Here is a 19,000-nt window from a genome sequence, read left to right as displayed (position 1 = left end):
AACCGTGGTCACCGTGGTCCGGGTGAATTGTAAATTCATTATAAGTACGCGATTTAATCCGTTTCCATATTTTTATTTCATGAGTAACTATCGCGGTAACCGAAGACAATATTAAGAAAAGAAAATAAACCAATCTTTGTCCACACACACACTAACTGACCCTTTAGCACAACTTGCCTTGTCGCGCGCGAGTCCTTACATCAAGCGCAACTTAAAGTATGGACTCGCGCGCGACAAGGCAAGTTGTGCTAAGAGGGGCTGGTCATGACTCCATGACCTGTTTCCATCGAAGTCGCTTAAAAATAAAAGAAAGCCCGATAACAGTATTTACTCATTTAAAAAGAAAAAAACCAGCCATTGTCTACAAACACTCCAACTGGTTGCCACTCTTAACACTACGGCTTCGCTATGAGTCATAAGTAGTAAATCGACTTACTCCTTCCCCGGGCCGCGTTCAAAACCGCGAACGTGCGTTCCGCTAACTCACTATCAGCGCAAATGACGGCTGAGAGCTTAGTCATTCATAAACGCGGTGTTTACCTTTGCACTGTCTGTGTGTGATTCATTTTTAGGGTTCCTTGGTGTTACCTCGGGATTTTTACCACGGCACATAAAATAATAAATAAATATTGGGGGACTCCTTACACAGAGCCTAGCCCCAAACTAAGCAAAGCTTGTACTATGGGTGCTAGGCGACGATATGCATACTTATATAGATAAATACATACTTATATACCTACATAGAAAACATCCATGACTACCCTTACCGGGATTCGAACCCGGGACCGCGGCTTAGCAGGCAGGGTCACTACCATCTACGCCAGACCGGTCGCCACCACTCACATGAGAGCTTCATCATCATATCAGCCCTATATAGCCCACTGCTGAGCATAGGCTTCTCTTCTAGTACGCCACTTCTCCTGGGCCTGCATGAGCCGGTCTGTTGTGGTCTTTCCAGATGTGTCTGGGCATTCTCAGAATTTGGGTCCCAATTAGCAAAAGTTGTTAACAAAAATTAACTCGCTGTCAGTTTTGTGACGACAATTAAGCATAAAATCTGTTTAAAAATTTACTTTTTTCACATTCTGAATGTAGATTATCGCTTAAAGTTCATGTAATTAACACACAAACAATAATTTTATTGAAATTTCATGCTTAGTTATCGTCACAAAACTGACAGTGAGTTAATTTTTGTTAACAACTTTCGCTAATTGGCGGTCCCAAAATCTGAAAATGCTCGTCTTCCAATCCAACGGATGCCCAGACACTTCTTCCATTTAGCATTTTAGTCCACCTGCCCCGCCATCACTCTGCCAAGCAACATGTCCCGCCGGCCGCCTATCTCCATTTTAGTTTGGTAATAAGAGCCTTGGTCCCGCTTGGTTTACTAACCCCAGGATTTGCCGTAGAGACACTTATTGACTGCCATTTGATCTTTCAACCCAAGTAAACTATTTGTACATTGGGGTAAATTCTTATTTTTTTCTTCTATTAAAGACAGGAAATAAAATATCATAAGTAAGTAGAGATGATAGAATGATTCATCTTTGTATGATTTATTTATTTATTTTTAATTATTTATTGGTATTTAGGACAACAACAGCCGTAAATATTCAACTTACATAGGTATTTTTACATAGTCTTAGGCCAATAACAGTTATCCGTTGATTGAAAAGTATTATGTTCAATATGTTACTAAAAAAAAACTGTGTTACATATTTAAAATTACAGTGAAAGTGTGCAAGCCACACAGGAAACAGGACTTTTCCTTTACTGGCTTTACTTATCATATGATACCTATGAAATGAAATGAACGGAACCCGTATAATGTGTATGTAATAAGCACAAAACTCGGTCAAAGACTTATTTAATTTTGAATTAAGTAAGTAGGGTACCGACTGTGTGCGTCAGCCAAACATCTCTATAATAATTGTTTACTTATAATATTGATACAATTACAGTTAATTATTATGGCACAGTAGGAAAACAAACAATTAAACATTTAATTTAGATAAAATAATTAAATTAGATGCAGACTGGTCTCATAAAATTTGATCAGAAAGATGGCTATACTCGTAGTGTGTGTGTGTTGTCTATGCCTGTGCCTAGTTCCGAATTTCATGGCATATCAAGTATTAAGTAATATCCCTTTTTTACGGTGTAAGAGATTAACGAGCAGAGTAACCTTCTGGCACCGTATAATAAAGAGTACTAATTATCGTACAGTATGGCCACTCCCGCTCCCCGCTGAAAGTGCCGCTCACCCCCTCTAGTCTCGGTTACCTCACAGTTACCGCCTGTCAAAAACGCGAACAGTCGACCTGTCATATCTCACTCATACAAGCATAGTACGCGTTCACCTACACGAGCTTAGACTGTGTGCTAGGAACGCGCCTCTTTCATATATTTGGTCGCCAGTGTCCGAGGTGTGCTTCTGGCGTAAGCCATTGCATCCATCGATGGAACTCTGCAACACGAGAAGGGTTTGCAAGTGCGTTGCAGGACCTTTCAAATAGAAGAAAAGTATATACCTATACTTAGATAGCATACTTATGCATAGAATGTAGGCGCTACGTGATCGAAACGAAGTCTGGCTCTGTCGCGCCACTACCAAAGAGCGATATTATAGAGTTAGCTACGATATATATTTAGGTACGAAGCGTAAGCGATTAGAGCCTTTTCACACTATCCAATCCGATATCAGGCAGGCAATTATGGTCGCGCGATAAATGATAAAACATCTGGCCGTCCCTATCGCACTTACTAATAGTGCGATAGGGACGGCCTGATATTTTATCGTCTGTCGCGCGACCATGCTACCCGTGCAGCACGGGAAGCATGGTCGCGCGATAGACGATAAAATAGCAGGCCGTCCCTATCGCACTATTTGTAAGTGCGATAGGGACGGCCTGATATTTTATCGTCTATCGCGCGACCATGCTTCCCGTGCAGGTGTAGGAAGGTCAAAGATGGCGCCCTATCGGTTCTAAAATATCGGATCGGAAAATAAAAAAGAAACCGCTACGCGTTGGCTAGGTATCCTGCCGGCCTAACGCCGTGGCTTGCGTGGGCGACGGTCGCGCGATGGTCGCGCGACGGCGATGCGACGCATGCGAAATCAAACCTTATCGATATGGAAGTAGACGATGCGATGAGACGCGACGGCGACGGTCGCGCGACCGTCGCTCACGCAAGACACGGCGTAACCGAAATGACAATCGTTGACGCTACACGCCGATTGAAAAGCAGTCTGGCTTTGTCGCACCACTACAGAAGAGCGATAGGGAGAGCTAGCCAGGATAACGATATTATCGTTGTGCAATTGGCAACATACCTAGTCTGAGCAGAAACATTCTTCAATGATGTAGGTTAATGAATGCACCGGATGTTGTCTCGCATTAACAAAGTCTACAGTAGGAAGTCGATTGTATGGACGTAAACTGATGCTCAACATAAAGCACACAAATATGTGTCATATTTATGCAAGCATGCAGTAAAAAGCGAGGTAATTGATACCTAATAGCTGCAATTCTATATTGTTGTCATATTTACTTGTTTACAATCAGGGATACGATAGGGTCCGTTCCGTCCACCAATAACAATGGGATCAGAGTTACAAAAGACCCTAATGGGCCCTATTAGGGCCAAATTTTCTATAGTTGTCTCGGACGAGAGTTGACATTTTGACACATACGAGTAATTTCACCGTGTCCTGTACCTGCTTATTGGGAAAATATGCTGGCGTAGCCGAATGGCAATCGTCGATGCCAGACGCCGACAGAAATGCAGTCTAGCTCTGTCGCGCCTATATTACGTAAGAGAGAAAGAGATTATTAGATCACGAAACATATATTATCGTGAGCGTTTATGCATTGCACGCACACTGTACCGTGTACAGTCAACCAATTGGAACCCTAGGCCACTGTAAGGCTTGCCACAGACAGTCTTAAAAATTCATAATCTTAAAAAAAAATTGTATGCAAATTGACAGTTCAAACTGACACTGACAGATCTGTCAGTGTCAGTTTGCATACAAATATTTTTTTAAGATTATGAAAATTAATTCTGTTGCCGGCCTAAAACTATGTCATAGTGACGTATAAATCAGATTGTAAGAAATTTCTTACTGCTTGTCAATTTGACATGGTTGTAGAGTGGCCTAGGGTTCCAATTGGCTAACTGTACACAAGTGAAAATTCGGCTACTACGCATATTATTTTCACTGATTCGGATCTGACGTAGTGGGAAGATGACGAATAAAACTGCGGATTATTTTCCGCGAAACCTACTCATGTTATTGACCGTTTAATTAAATTAAAAATCTACAAATACATGCCCAGGAAACAAATAAAATATAAACAATTTTCCAGAACTAGTTTATGTACATTCGTGATTTTGCACGCACGTTGAGGTCGGTTTAAATGACCGTAGAGCGACCGATCCAGTCAGTCCGTTGAGCCGGCTCGCGATCGTCGTATGTTTCGAACGTTCTAAATTCGAATTTCGAAGACGTTTCGTCTGTGATAGTCGTTTGTTTTGAACGTTTTGAATTTGAATTTCGAAAACGTTCGACGGTGTAAGATTGTGGGATTTGTCGGTGATATCAAGAATGAAGATGTATTGGGGATTGTTGGTGGTAGCCCTGTGTGGTGGTGCAGCGGCTCATACGATGCACTTGGGGAAGTGTCCCGTGGTTGAACCTATGCCAGGATTTGAAATGAACAAGGTCAGTAACAACTAAAATGAAACATATAAGTTTTATAGTGGCATAATAAATTTAGTTTATGAACATTCAGTGAATAGGTAATTTTATTACTTTTATGACCTATAGGTACGATTAATAGATAAAATATTAATGACCTGCATAATGATTTGCTTTTTACACAGCTATGTTAAAGGATAATTACACACTCGCCTACAAGCTACATAACTATCAATAACTTTTGTATTCGTAATAATTTTAAACAGTAAACAAAAGGGTCAACAGTCGATCCGCGCAGTTTAAATAGAAATACCTACTTAACTATAAGTATTTGCCTACTTATTCTTAGAAATAGAGAACACTAACCTACTCTATCAAAGAGTGAATGTCCCAATGACACGACAGATATAGCAATATACAAAAGTCAATAGGCGTCTATTGTGTGATGTGATAAATTATATAAAACGTTGACAAAAAACTAACAACTAACGCTGGGTGGCGCTACAGAGACGAGACAACAAATAAGTACTGCCACTTCTAACTTTTTGTTCTTGTATCACGAATTTCATAATACAAAACAATAGGTACTGCATCACTTAGTAAACATGTATTTTAAGAAGCTCTCCGATTTAATCGTAGCTAAGATGTGATGCACCAGCAGATCATACCTACAGCCAGTTGTTACCTACATTTCGAGCGCTCGATTTCATAATTAATCCAATAATATCTTAAATTCTACTAATAGAATGGAAAACGAGTGGTCAATTAGATTCAAAACTACTATATTCCCAATTTTTAAACGAGACTAGACTATTAAACGGGCGCTCGAAATTAAGAAAACGCCCCCAAGTCTCACATTGGATTCTGAGATTTTAAATTAATAAAAGGTTAAGTATAGGGCTATTTTAGCTAAATACTTTGATTACCTAATCCTTATTTAAAATGATTTTTGTTAAGCTTTTTAAAAAATAAAAAGCTTATCGACTCGACGTTATTATACCAAAATGAACACATCCAAAAACGATAACACAGTGAAAGTCTTTTAAAAGACAACCGTCATATATTATCTCCCCAGTAAGTAACTCAAAGATTAACGCTTCCAAGAACTTCCATCACAGAAAGGTCCACATTTTTTACATGTGATAAGATATTCCAACAGAAATTCTTATAAAAAGTCAGTCTCTCTGCTTAGCCTTGAGGTTGACTGGTAGAGAATGCCTTAAAGCATTAAGTCCGCCTTTTGTACTGCAAGATTTTCTTTTGTGCAATAAAGATTAAATAAATAAATAAAAAGAGCCTGCATGGTTAGCATAAAGGTCCATTCACAAGGAAAGTCACACATTTAAGACGAAGTTAACGGCACAGTGTGAGTCATCCTTATCTGGACCAGAAAATGACACTGAGGTCAAGTTTGCTTTGTCCGTTATCAATAGACGGCCCTATCTGTCGATATTATGGACGTATATTATTCAACTGTTCGAATTTAGGCGTGTCTTATTGATCGTGTGCATAAAAAATGCATTGTCTGAACACTGATACGAACTTGGATGGTTGAATTTATATTATATTATGTACCTTCCATAATTTCCATTCCAGAGTTGAGGGCTGCTCAACTCTAAATATTTAATATTCAAGAATGAAAAGAAATAACACAATACTCGTACTAATGTAACGACTGATCCAAGAGCGTGTCCGGCTACGCTCAGTGTAGGGTTCTGTAGTTTCCGACATTTTTTCAAAATCTGTTCAACCCATCAAGTACAAAATAAATTTCTTAGAATCTCTTAAGAAACTATAAGTGCGTTTTCACATTATCCGATCCGATATCGGATGTCGGACCGATATCCCATACATTACAGGCGCCATCTTGGATTTTTTCTATTGCAATCCTTCCGACATCCGATATCGGATCGGATAGTGTGAAAACGGCCTAAGGATTTCTAGTTGACTACGGAACCCTAAAAAGGCGCGTAATCTTTGGCTCGAGTAGTTTCCAAGATGTTATTATTAAAATATAAACTGGAAATGATAATAAATATTATTTGATCAGCACTATAACAATATTAACATTTACGCAACTAATAGATAACTTGGTAAAAAAAACATTACAAGGAATCATTGGATATCCTCCCAACTTTCGTCTATCGTTCATTGACCTTCTTATGTAGGTATGTCTCACTTACTTACTTAAAAATGTCTTACTTACTTACTTAAAATAAGACTCCTATTTTTAGGGTTCCGTACCTCAAAGAGGAAAAACGGAACCCTTATAGGATCACTCGCGTGTCTGTCTGTCCCTCTGTCACAGCCGATTTCTCCGAAACTACTGGACCGATTTACTTGAAATTTGGCACACGTATGTAAACCTGTGGCCCAAAGACGGAAATGTAATTTAATTAAATGAAATTTAATCACAGGGGTCACTTTTGGGGGGTAAAATTGAAAATTAAAAATCAAAGTTATTAAAACTATATTGTGTTACATATCAAATGAAAGAGCATTTTATCAGCATCTGAAATATATTTTTTTTATATTTTTTGTTTTGGTAATTTAGAAATAATTTAAGAAAATAAGCAAAAAATGACCATTCCCCCCCTTATCTCCGAAACTACTTAGCGTAAAATTTTCAAAAAAATACACGAGATAGCCCTCTCCATGTAGATTACAGGAAAACCTATTAGAAATCTACAGTCAAGCGTAATTCGGACTTAAGAGAAAAAACTCAGATTACGAATTTCACTCACTGCCGCTGCAAGTAGTTACTAAACGTCTTAAAATTGTGTAATCGAGTTGGACAGGTATAAAGAAATTCATTTCTGTCTTTTTCTTTTTAGAACTTGTTCAATTTTTTTTTCATTTGTACAAAATGACTTAAGTTCCTACTAAAAAGGAGGCGCTTAAGACCGTTTATAAATTGACTGAGCAAAATTTTATTCAAATCGGTCCAAAAAAAGGTGTCTGTTGACGAAAACATAGAATTTGTGCCACCGAAAGCCCAAATCTGAAGTCCATTTTGCTCTATCTCTTATCGTTTCCGAGATATATACGTAAAGTCTTGAAAGTTCGAAACGTTAACTTTGCCATCATAGTCGTTCAGGCGCTCATGAGTTCTTTGTATGGAAAAGTTGAAAACCGACTCGCACTTGACCAATGTTCATAGAACGTTGTGGTTTTTTTTTATTAGCAAAAATGACTTAAGCGCCTTCAGAAGTGTAGGTGCTTAAGACCGTTTGTAAGTTAAAGTTAGCTGTGATGGCTCAACGAAGAAAGAAGATTTCAGTATCCTACTTATCAGGGCGAGCGGTAGCGAAGCCCTCCTATAGTCGACAAAGTTCCGAACCTTGTGGTACATTTTTTGAAAAAACTATCACGCCTATGAAGTTGTGCTTAAACATAGTAATTTATATTCATATCTAGATTTCATATCTGTAAAAAAATATTATTTTATTGTCATTTAAAAAAAAATCAAATCTCAGTTTTGTGTTCAATATTGTACTACTAACGCCATCTGTTAGGACTCTAAGGAGTAAGAAAACATCGTTTACTATTTTGTATAACTAACGCCATCTGTTAGAAAACTAAAGAGGTAACGTTGTATTTTTGACGTCTGTCAACTATGACGATCAATCGAAACTTGGCACTGGAAATGGCGCGTAATTCAATTTTTCTATGGGAATCAAAACTTAGCCCCTACATTTTTAATATTATGTTATGGCTCGTCAAAGTTTAGGAAGCCAGCCAGAAGCCAAGGGAAGAAAGGGAGGGAAAGAGAGGTTATCAACACGGTGTTTTCAGTCAAAAGAAAAAGTGAATTTTATTTATTTATTTATTGTTGAGAAACCCAATGTACTTAGGATATGTTTAGGAAACTCAACGATAGAGTTGTTCGCTGTCGTTCGCTAGATGTCACTGTTACCCCCGCAAACTGGGCAATGACTTGTTTTCGTAAAATGTATAAGTATTTTTTGATGTCCACATTTTTCGTTAGATGTCGCTGTACCCACCTGCAAACTAGCGAACGTCCGTCCGTCCGTCCGTCCGTCCGCGGATAATCTCAGTAACCGTTAGCACTAGAATGCTGAAATTTGGTACCAATATGTATATCAATCACGCCAACAAAGTGCAAAAATAAAAAATGAAAAAAATGTTTTATTAGGGTACCCCCCCTACATGTAAAGTGGGGGCTGATATTTTTTTTTTCATTCCAACCCCAACATGTGATAGAGTGTGGCTAATGAAATATTGCCCCAACTTTTGGCGGGAAATTCAAAAAATCTAGGGCTGGTCACACTTGGTATAGTAGGAGATATAGTTTTGATACTAGAAAATATTTTTGTTTTCTGTGCACACTTATATTGAAAATCAATAGAAATTTCTAATATATGTACAGAAATTTGACAAAATCTGTTAGCATTTGACGTATTAACCTAAAAGTTTTACGATGGTTATTGGCATTTAAATATTAATAATTAACGTGTATTACAAGTAGTAATGGGGAATGGATGAAAAAATTAAAAGTGCCTGTTCAAATCCTGGCTCGTATCAATGAGTTTTTCGGAACTTACGTACGAAATATCATTTAATATGTACCACTAGCTTTACGGTGAAGGAGAACATCGTGAGGAAACCTGCATACATCAGCGAAGAAATTCAAAGATTTATGTGAAGTCTCCAACCCGCATTGGGCTAGCGTGGAGACTATATAGCCCGAGCCCTCTCAGACATGAGAGGAGGCCTGTGCCCAGCAGTGGAACGTATATAGGCTAAATTATATTATTTATTTTATTTTTTATATTTTTATATCAAATTACTACTGACCAGTCACTTCACTGATTTCTTCTAAATATTGGTTTTTCGTAAGTCGTTACGTTCCAATATTTTTATTTTATTAATGCTTTCCAGAGCTTCGAGTTTCTCCTTGTCTTTACACTCTTTTCCTGTTTATGAGATTTAAGTTTTATTATATTCACATACTTAATCAAAGTTATAGGCAAATGTTAGAACTAGTACTTAAAGTATCAAAATATTAATAGAGCACCAACCTACAATATTGTTTACGACTTGTAAACATTGCAGTTTTTCATTATATGCCGCTTCACGTCGACTTCGCTCTTGGTTGTAATTATTTATTATCTTAAACAGCAAATTGCGGACCTCGCTTGGTATCGTCATTGTTATAATATTTAAGATTTACCCTTAATAACCCGCGAACAATTTGAATAAGTGACATAAATTGACAGCAGACTTTTAGCCTTTTTTTTAAACCATAGACAATTGGTGATACCACAAGGAAATATCTGTCAACAATATTTGGCTAGCCAGACTCTATATTGTTGGATAGGTATTTAAAAATGAATAAGGGTTTACTAAGATCGTTTTTTGATAATATTAATATTTTCGGAAATAATCGCTCCTAAAGGTAAAAAAAGTGCGTCCCCCCCCCCTCTAACTTTTGAACCATATGTTTAAAAAATATGAAAAAAATCACAAATGTAGAACTTTATAAAGACTTTCTAGGAAAATTGTTTTGAACTTGATAGGTTCAGTAGTTTTTGAGAAATATACGAAAAACTACGGAACCCTACACTGAGCGTGGCCCGACACGCTCTTGGCCGGTTTTTTACTTTTTTAGTGTTACCTAGCTATTACTTAGTTGGTTACTCATCCTTGTATGTGTATAGGTACAAATACTTACCTACGTATTACTACATAGTGTACAGTCAACCAATCTGAATCCTAGGCCACTGTAGAACCTTTTCACATTAAAAGTCAAAGTGACTGCTATAGCAAATAAAGCATGGTGTCAATATGACAGGGTTCTAGAGTGGCCTAGGATTCTAATTGGTTGACTGTACCTAATGGTAATAAGATACTTAGCTTTTAAAACGAACGCCACAGCTCTATTTCATGTAGAAGCTGTACATGTAATAGATAAGTATGGATAATATAAAGCAAATAGATGGATATCCATAGTAATGGGATTAAAGCAAACAGTGCTAGTTAGCGTTGGTATAACTACCTACTACCTACTCTTTTTGATTATGTTTTTTTATTTGGTTTTTTTTATCTCTATTTATAATCATTTGTTTGTCTCCACTGTATATTTTTTCAGTATCTTTTGCTGAGGTGTGCCAATAAAGAGTATTCTATCTATCTATCTATAAATTTATTAGCCCCGAAAGACAGAAAATGACTTACTTCTCGTTCCAGCTCCTCGGCGTGTGGTACGTCATCCAGAAGACTTCCACCGGCTCCAGCTGCATCACATACAACTTCACCAGGACTTCAGAGCCCGGCACTTATGAGCTTGAACAGGTTTCCCAGCATTTGGTGTTGGGGCTTACGCCGCTGAAGCATGACTACAGGTAAATTCGCCAGTCGCCAGTCTGTCGGTGTTTTATACACTTTTTATTATGCACTTCGGGGAGTGTGCTCAAGAGCTACACGAGCTCCACCATCCCCATTCTACCATCGGACTCTTAGACGCACGGCCGGTCTCCATCCTTACTTGGTAGATATTCCACGAATCCGCACGAAGCGCTTTGCTTCTTCTTTTCTTATGCGCACTGCCAAGGAGTGGAATTCCTTGCCGGCGGCTATATTTCCGAGCTCATATAACCCGGCAACCTTCAAATCAAGAGTGAACAGGCATCTTCTGGGCGAGCTCACTCCATCGCAGGCCACGTCTTGCCTTTGGCTAGTCTGTGGCCAAGAGTAAGCCCATTTATAATAATAAAATAAATTTTTTTTAGTTCTTCTATACACATACTTTCAGTCATTACATCCGTAGGCATTTTACCACCACATACTCAGTCATTCGAGAAATAACTTTTTTTGCATACCACCGCATCAAGCCCGATTCTATATGAATCAACAACAACACTGCTGACCACGCTGCTGACTGACATAAACATATAGACAGTGCATCACGAAACAGACAATATTTAGCCTATAAAAAGTTAATTCGATGAAGGTTGTAGTTGTGTTTCAGTAGCCTGCAAAGAGGATTGAATATAGGTATACATTTGGGTATTTTAACCTACCATAACTAGAGTCTGTTCGGAAAGTCAAGAGTCGTGAAATGTGTGGGGTCCAATACATTCCACGACTTTTGACTTTCCGAACAGACTCTACTAGGTATTTTACGGCTCAGCCACGACATTGGTCTAAGCGCGGCAGCGGTGAGCGGCGGCCATACATTAGAGCGAGACAAAGCGATGGGACTTTTCATTCGCACGTATGCCTGCCGCTCACCGCTGTCGCGCTTAGACCAATGTCGTGGCTGGGCCGTTAGAGTGTGTGTAAAAAGAGAGTTGGCTTCATTGGCTCCCATACATTTCACGATTCTTCTCTTTCCGCAGAGACTAATGAATATGAATACAAATCCACAGAAAACTAACTACTTACGCGATGTATATTTTCAGATACACTGGCGTGCTAACCGTGCCCGACCCCGCAGTACCCGCGCGGATGAAAGTGCGCTTCCCTCTTAGTAAGTTCAGGGTGCGTAGCCGAATGGCACAAACGCTCACGAAACGAAACGTTAGTAGATATCTATCTCTATCGCTCGTGCGTATTGGCGCGACAGAGCCAGACTAGTTTTCGCGGCGTTTCGTTTTCGTTTCGTGTCGGAGAAATGCCATTCAGCTACGGGGCCAGATTACGTTATTATAAATCCCGAATCGGTCAGATCAGGCATTTATGTTCCTTTCGACTCTGAAGGTCAATCTTGGGTGGATACAAAGTGTTTTTTCTTTCCACAACGTATTTTCTTGTCGTACCCATGCATCATGTGCTCTCCGATTCAACTTACTATTGTTTGCAGGTGTTGCCGGCTCCGCTAGCTATGTGGTCCTTGCGACTGACTACGATACGTATGCCGCCATCTTCACTTGCCAGAGCATCCTATTCGGCCACCGCCGGTCAGCTACCATCCTCTCCCGCACTAAGGAGCTCGACAGGATGTACGTTGATAAGGTTAGTGTTCATCCACATATAATAGCCAGGGGTGTATTAACTATTTATTTTGTTGTCGTTACTGGCTCTTTAGCTCGACAGGATCTACATCTCGATAGGGTTCTTGCGTCAGTGCGTCCTTGTCGCCTAAACGCCAGAGGGACGGTCCGACGTGGTCTGACTACCGTCTGGGTAGTTTATTAGTTGGCGGCCATTACTCGACACCGACAGTCGGTCCAGTAATATCTGCCATATAGGTTCGATCGCTAAGGACATTTTCACCACACCGTTACTTTTGCTATTAGTTCACGCATCAATGCCTTTCCTTATCTCAATTTTCATGTTTTGTCCACAGCTACGCTCCAAACTGTCCTCATTCAACGTCAGCCCATACGACCTGTCAATAATCTCGCAGTCTAACTGCCCGAAGCACATCAACGGTACCACCGAAGGCGTCAACATCAATATTGAGCCTGATACGTTCTCATCGCACAACATCGGCGAAGCTGTGCGGAAGACTGGAGGCGTCATAGGTAAAATTTAATCTTTATTTTATTAATCACCAGCAACTTACCTACAAGTAAACTGTCGGAAGCATATCAACGTCACCACAGAGGGCGTCAACATCAATATTGAGCCTGATACGTTCTCATCACACAACATCGGCGAGGCTGTCCGGAAGACTGGCGGCGTCATAGGTAAGATTTAATCTTTAATCACCAGCAACTTACAAGTAAACTGTCGGAAGCATATCAACGGCACCACAGAAGGCATCAACATCAATATTGTGTATCACACAACACATCATCGGCGAGGCTGTCCGTAAGACTGTCATCTTATGTAGGCACCCGCCGACTACCTAAAAGGGCCGAGTCATCAGTTTCTAAGAATTAAGTAGGTATATAGGTACTAGTAGGTATAAGCATCTAACAATGACGTGATAATCATATTTAAGTGAGTAACAAGCTGTTTTGGTGTGATCCACTTCCTTCAAGCTATATTAAAATACAATAGGAATCTACAACTAATCTTTGTGTAAATGCTCACTTTGAAATAGTTATTTGTTATACAAGGGGGCAAAGTTGTATTTTAACGCCGAGTGTCGAATTGAAAAACAAGCAAGTGAAAGGATTCTATAGTTGAACCACGAGCGAAGCGAGTGGTTCGAGAATAGAATCCTAAACTTGCGAGTTTTTTAACACACGAGAAGTAAAATACATTTGCACCCGAGTGTAACACAAAACTTTTCCCCTCATTATAGCGAGGAAACTACAACGCAAAAAATGCGTTTATCACTGCTTCCAGTAGTTCCACAGGTGGTAAAAATTCGTTTTCCCCTCACTAGCTCGGAAACACGTGTTTTGTCCTTTATTACCAGCGGGTAAAAACGCATTTTATCCACTAGTGGGTAAAGTTACTTGACCTTGAATAAAGTCAAATTAACTGCTTTAAAATTGATAAAAGTAGGTGAATCTAGTAATAAAGATGATTTACCACCTGTGGAGACGGGTATTATAAACAATTGGTTGCCAGGTAATTCGATGTTGATACAACGGTGAACGACGCTATTAACATTAATTTTAACTTGAATGATGATATTTTTGTCCATTGATGATGAAGATGATGACTCATAGAAAAAGTATTGTAGGTATACAATAGTGATATAATTAAGCTTTTCACTCTCGTACCGTACTATTAGGCCACTCAGCAAGCTTCGTGGCCTAAACATGGTACTCGACTGAAAAGCTTTGTATTATATCACGATTGTATAAAATACTATTGTGTATTTGGCTATGTACCCAGAGTAGGTACTTGAGTCGATGTAGTTGTTTGTGTTCATTCTTCTTGCGCTTTGTGTATTATATAATATGCTCCGACTTATTCATACAGTGAATCACACCGTGTTGAATGTACGAACACGTTTTGTTGTGACGCGTCACGCACGAGACAAATCTAAGTATGATAAAGTATTTCCGGCTTTGTATAATCTTCATTTCCATTTATGGTAGATAATGACGTTCAGCGATCTATTTATTTATATCGTCATTTCCGACAGGTGCTAAGTAGGCTCCATTAGTTATTTTTATATCAAAAGATTGAATTGAATAGTCAGTCTGCATCTGCAATGATATCAAATCTAACTATAGGACGCTAGGGGTCGATAGAAATAGCGTAGGTAGGGTAGCTATGTTGGTAAGGTACAGTGGGGCAAATCTCGACTGGGGCGCAATTGTAACTGATTCATTTTTTCCATTATTACACTATTGTTGAGTTCTACATGTATCCACTGAACACGCCTACCATATATAACCGGTGGACACTCTTAAGATTTAATAATACAAACATTGTAAAACATGGAAAAAATGGACCAGTTACATTTGCCCCGCAGTCGGGATTTGTCCCGCTCTACCTTATACGATATTTAACAAAACAACATAAGACCAATCAGAAGTAGGGTTGCCAACTTTTTTTTAGGGAAATATAGTATTTTAGGAAATTCCATCTATAAAATATAGTACACCGAAATAAAATATAGTACGGTACTGATAATCAATAACCGAGTCGTAGAAATCGTTTTTTCTGCCCACTTTCAGACACACAGGGGCTTCACTCGGTTTTCATCGATTTTTGAGAAGTTTTGTGTTGTATTGGTTCTCTTATTTTATCGTCGACAATTGTACGGCCGAATATATTATCACTTCTCAACTCAATTTTCGCGGAATTAACATTTAACATTAACTTAACATTTAGCCTTTTTAGGGTTCTGTAGTTAACAAGGAACCCTTATAGTTTCGCCACGTCTGTCTCCGTCCGTCCGTCCGCGGATAATCTCAGTAACCGTTAGCACTAGAAAGCTGAAATTTGGTACCAATATGTGTATCAATCACGCCAACAAAGTGGCAAAATAAAAAGTGGAAAAAAATGATTTGTTAGGGTACTAGCAAACTGTCATGTTGTCGATTGTTGTACTTGGCGGAATATACAACTAGTTGTGGATGATGTTAGAAATTATTTGTAACTTGCCTAATCTTTCGTTGCGAAACGTTATTTGTCCAAAATTTATTTGAGCAAGTGAAACATTTGACAAATGACAAGTCTGCCAAAAGTTTAGATGGATTTTAATAATCTGCTTTAGGTACAATAATTCTACCAATTGAAAAGTTGCCATACAAAAAGTTGCCATACAAAAAGTTGCTAAACGACACGTTAATTGTTAAAATGAAACTTCGGCGAAATGTTGGTTGGCAAATTAAACTCGGCCAAAAATAGTTCTATGAAAAGGCAGAACACCCTATTTGTAAGACCCATATTTTGAAAAAAAAAAAAATATTATGTACTTATTTTTTTACGAACTTTGACATTGTCTTAAAAACATTTTTGGAAATTTTGTTTTGGTGAAGGGTCTTACACATGAAATCTAGAAATTTCTAAAAATGCAAGAGCGATTTTAATTTTAAACTAATTAAGGCAAAAGTTTTGACCAAAGAACCAGTTTTGGTCCTAGAATAGTTCAACTTTGATGCTTAATATCACAGAATCAATGAGCTGTTAAGTAATTATGGGATACTAGTTTGCTTAAAGACGATGCTATTAATATGATAGGCTTTAGAAACTATCATAATATTCATAATACCAATGGATTCAAATCGAAGCTCATCGGAGTAGAGAATCCCCTTAAGAAATGTCGATAATAATATATCGTTTATTTATTTTTATTTATTTAAACTTTATTGCACAACTAAAGAAACATGTACAAATGGCGGACTTAATGCCAAAAGGCATTCTCTACCAGTCAACCATTGGGTTAAACAGAGACATATATGTTGGCGCAGGAGAAATAATAGCTAACAGAGACAAATATAATCGTGACATCAAACATAAATTTACTAAACTCAGGTTGAATACTAATACTTATATAAATTTATATAAAGATAGACTAATATATATAATTACATATATATGATGGTGAACATTATTTGAATTCTTCTGCCAGAAGATGCTTGCGGAGCAGTCGTTTGAAAACGAGTTTGCTTGGGGCTTGTCGAATAGAGAGGGGGAGAGAATTCCAAAGGCGGATTATCGTTGAAAAAATACAAATGTTTGCAAACAAAGGTGGCTCTATATATTTGTAACTGTAATCATTCCATGTCAGAATGAAGTAATGAAATGTACAATGGAGGTCAAACAGAAATGAAAGTGCGAGCGTAGCGAGCGCGAAATTTTTTTCATTATAAAAACGCCGCCCCTGACGGTTTGATCCTAGTGTAAATTCGCCACTGGCAAGGACCCCAAAAATATAGTACTTTTGCGTACTATATATCTTTCATATAGAATATAGTACGCTGGGCCAAAATATAGTACAGTACTATATTATATAGTACGGTTGGCAACCCTAATCAGAAGGTACCTAAATTGATATCTTATCGCGCCGGGTGCCGCCTCTATAACCGGCAGCAATCACTGTCAAGTCAAATTCCTCTTTAAATTTTTTTTCCTGGCTTAGCAACACATGATGTAGGCATTCCGGATTTACAGAGGTTTCTGTGGTGATGACACCAGTCCTAACCATTCTTGTGACTACATATAGCATTTTTCTGGAAGACATTTTTTCAAGTTTTTTTTTTATACCGAACTGCCAATGTTTGATCCAGCACCCAACAATCTGTTGAGCCTTATGACTAAGAAATTGTTTATTCTTTCAGCCGACGGAGTCGAATACGTGGTAGAAGCCGGCAAGAAGGTGTACCACAAGGTAGCGAGTAGCAAGGAAGACCTAACAGAGACACCTGCCGGCGGCGCCAGGAACTACGACGCTGACGCCGAGTGGATGCCTTGAACAAACTTGTGGGGCTATGTCTGCTAATATAAGCGCAGTTTGCTTGGCGTCTGGTTTTAGTACAAAATAATCACTGAGGTGGTCAGAATCACAATAGCATGGTCGCGCGATAAACGATATGACGGCAGGCCGTCCTTTTCGCACTATTTGTAAGTACGATAGGGACGGCCTGACGTTATATCATTTATCACACGACCATGCTTGCCTGCCAGGTCAGACGTCGCTTATTGCATAGATACCATAGCCTTTATAACAAATGAATTAGCTAGACAACTTACATTAGAAGTTTGAGTGTATTAGGTATCGTGATCCCAGTACGTTAGATTTTTTAACACAAATCTAAGCTCAGAACACCGAATATGGGTCAGATATATAGTTGTAACTAAATACTCAATATTTTAAGCCATTCAGATGTGCCTCAAACGAGTACAGACAGCCAATTGGAACCCTAGGCTATGTAACTATGTCATAGTGAGTTAGTGACGTTATAAATCAGATTGTAAGAAATCTCTTACTGCTTGTCATTTTGACATGGTTGTCTCTACAACCTAGGCCTAGGGCCTAGGGTTCCAATTGGTTGACTGTATGCCTAGATTGCCTAGTGCGTTCGGTCTGTATGTTTCAACAACTGTGTATGTACAATAAAGTATTGTTTCAACTTATACCTTACTATACTAAGACCAAAGAACCAACATGGACATAGTTTAAAGCAAGGACCATTTAATACTAGACTGATATAGCCCATACAAAAAAGCGTACCCCTGAAAAAAGCTTAGTTTTTGCTTTAAAACTAGATGGCGTTGTTTCGTAACCCGGGAGTGGAAAAAAACATATTTTCACCCATATCTTTACTTGTTTGTATATTATACTATGAATAACTATCAAAAAACTTTATTTTAATATCAAAATATTGGCTCAAAACACAATTTTTACAAATTATATTTTTTGGTCGGCCTCGACGTAGTTGTGATCGCTTCGCTGGCTAAGTTTGTTCGCATGTTGTCTAATTATTGCCAAATAAAATGACTAGATGACGTTGGTGGACTAGGAAAATGTCACATCCGTTTCGTTGTTCATTAATATAATATACTTAGTGATAATAAACCTACATGTTGAACTCAAATACGTTCAACAAAACGCAATCATTGTGCCAACAGATGTGACATCCATGTCACATCACAAATGTCATTGTATGATTTATTGAATATTCATAATATGGATATTAAATATTTTAGAATCGCAGCAGCAATGCGAGTAGGGATACAGAATTAATAACTGTATAAATTAATAATTGTATTACCAATGACCTCATACATAAATTTACCAGTTTAGGTGACAGAAGGCGAATCCAATTTGTAAACATTAAATGTGCTAAGGAAAATAATCTTTCCGATTTTCAACGGGACTCGGTTGAAGGAACGAGCTGGTTTCGACTGCGCCCATGCATCTCAATTGTCCAGAAAGTTCATTTGAAGATCATTTTGCTTATAATAATCTGAGTAATC

At 38.4% G+C, this 19,000-nt stretch overlaps 1 protein-coding gene across 1 annotated transcript; it reads left to right on the top strand.

The window, feature by feature from the left end:
- Positions 1-4,434: 4,434 nt before the first annotated feature.
- On the top strand, positions 4,435-18,028 carry LOC125236292 (apolipoprotein D-like). Its single transcript, XM_048143027.1, has 6 exons — positions 4,435-4,726; positions 10,913-11,067; positions 12,127-12,194; positions 12,528-12,679; positions 13,014-13,191; positions 17,362-18,028. The coding sequence occupies exons 1-6, from the start codon at positions 4,610-4,612 to the stop codon at positions 17,493-17,495; spliced, it is 804 nt and encodes a 267-aa protein (XP_047998984.1). The 5' UTR covers positions 4,435-4,609; the 3' UTR covers positions 17,496-18,028.
- The last annotated feature ends 972 nt before the right edge of the window (positions 18,029-19,000 follow it).

Source organism: Leguminivora glycinivorella, chromosome 19 (genome assembly GCF_023078275.1).
Source record: "Leguminivora glycinivorella isolate SPB_JAAS2020 chromosome 19, LegGlyc_1.1, whole genome shotgun sequence".
Classification (NCBI taxonomy): Eukaryota; Metazoa; Arthropoda; class Insecta; order Lepidoptera; family Tortricidae; genus Leguminivora; species Leguminivora glycinivorella.
Note: the sequence above shows the minus strand (reverse complement) of the source record. Positions and strands in the feature narration are given on the sequence as shown.

Coding starts and splice junctions, on each gene's coding strand:
- LOC125236292 (XM_048143027.1), top strand. CDS start 4,610: ATGAAGATGTATTGGGGATTGTTGGTGGTAGCCCTGTGTGGTGGTGCA. Junction 4,727..10,912: donor CAGGATTTGAAATGAACAAG/GTCAGTAACAAC, acceptor TTCTCGTTCCAG/CTCCTCGGCGTGTGGTACGT. Junction 12,195..12,527: donor GAAAGTGCGCTTCCCTCTTA/GTAAGTTCAGGG, acceptor TATTGTTTGCAG/GTGTTGCCGGCTCCGCTAGC.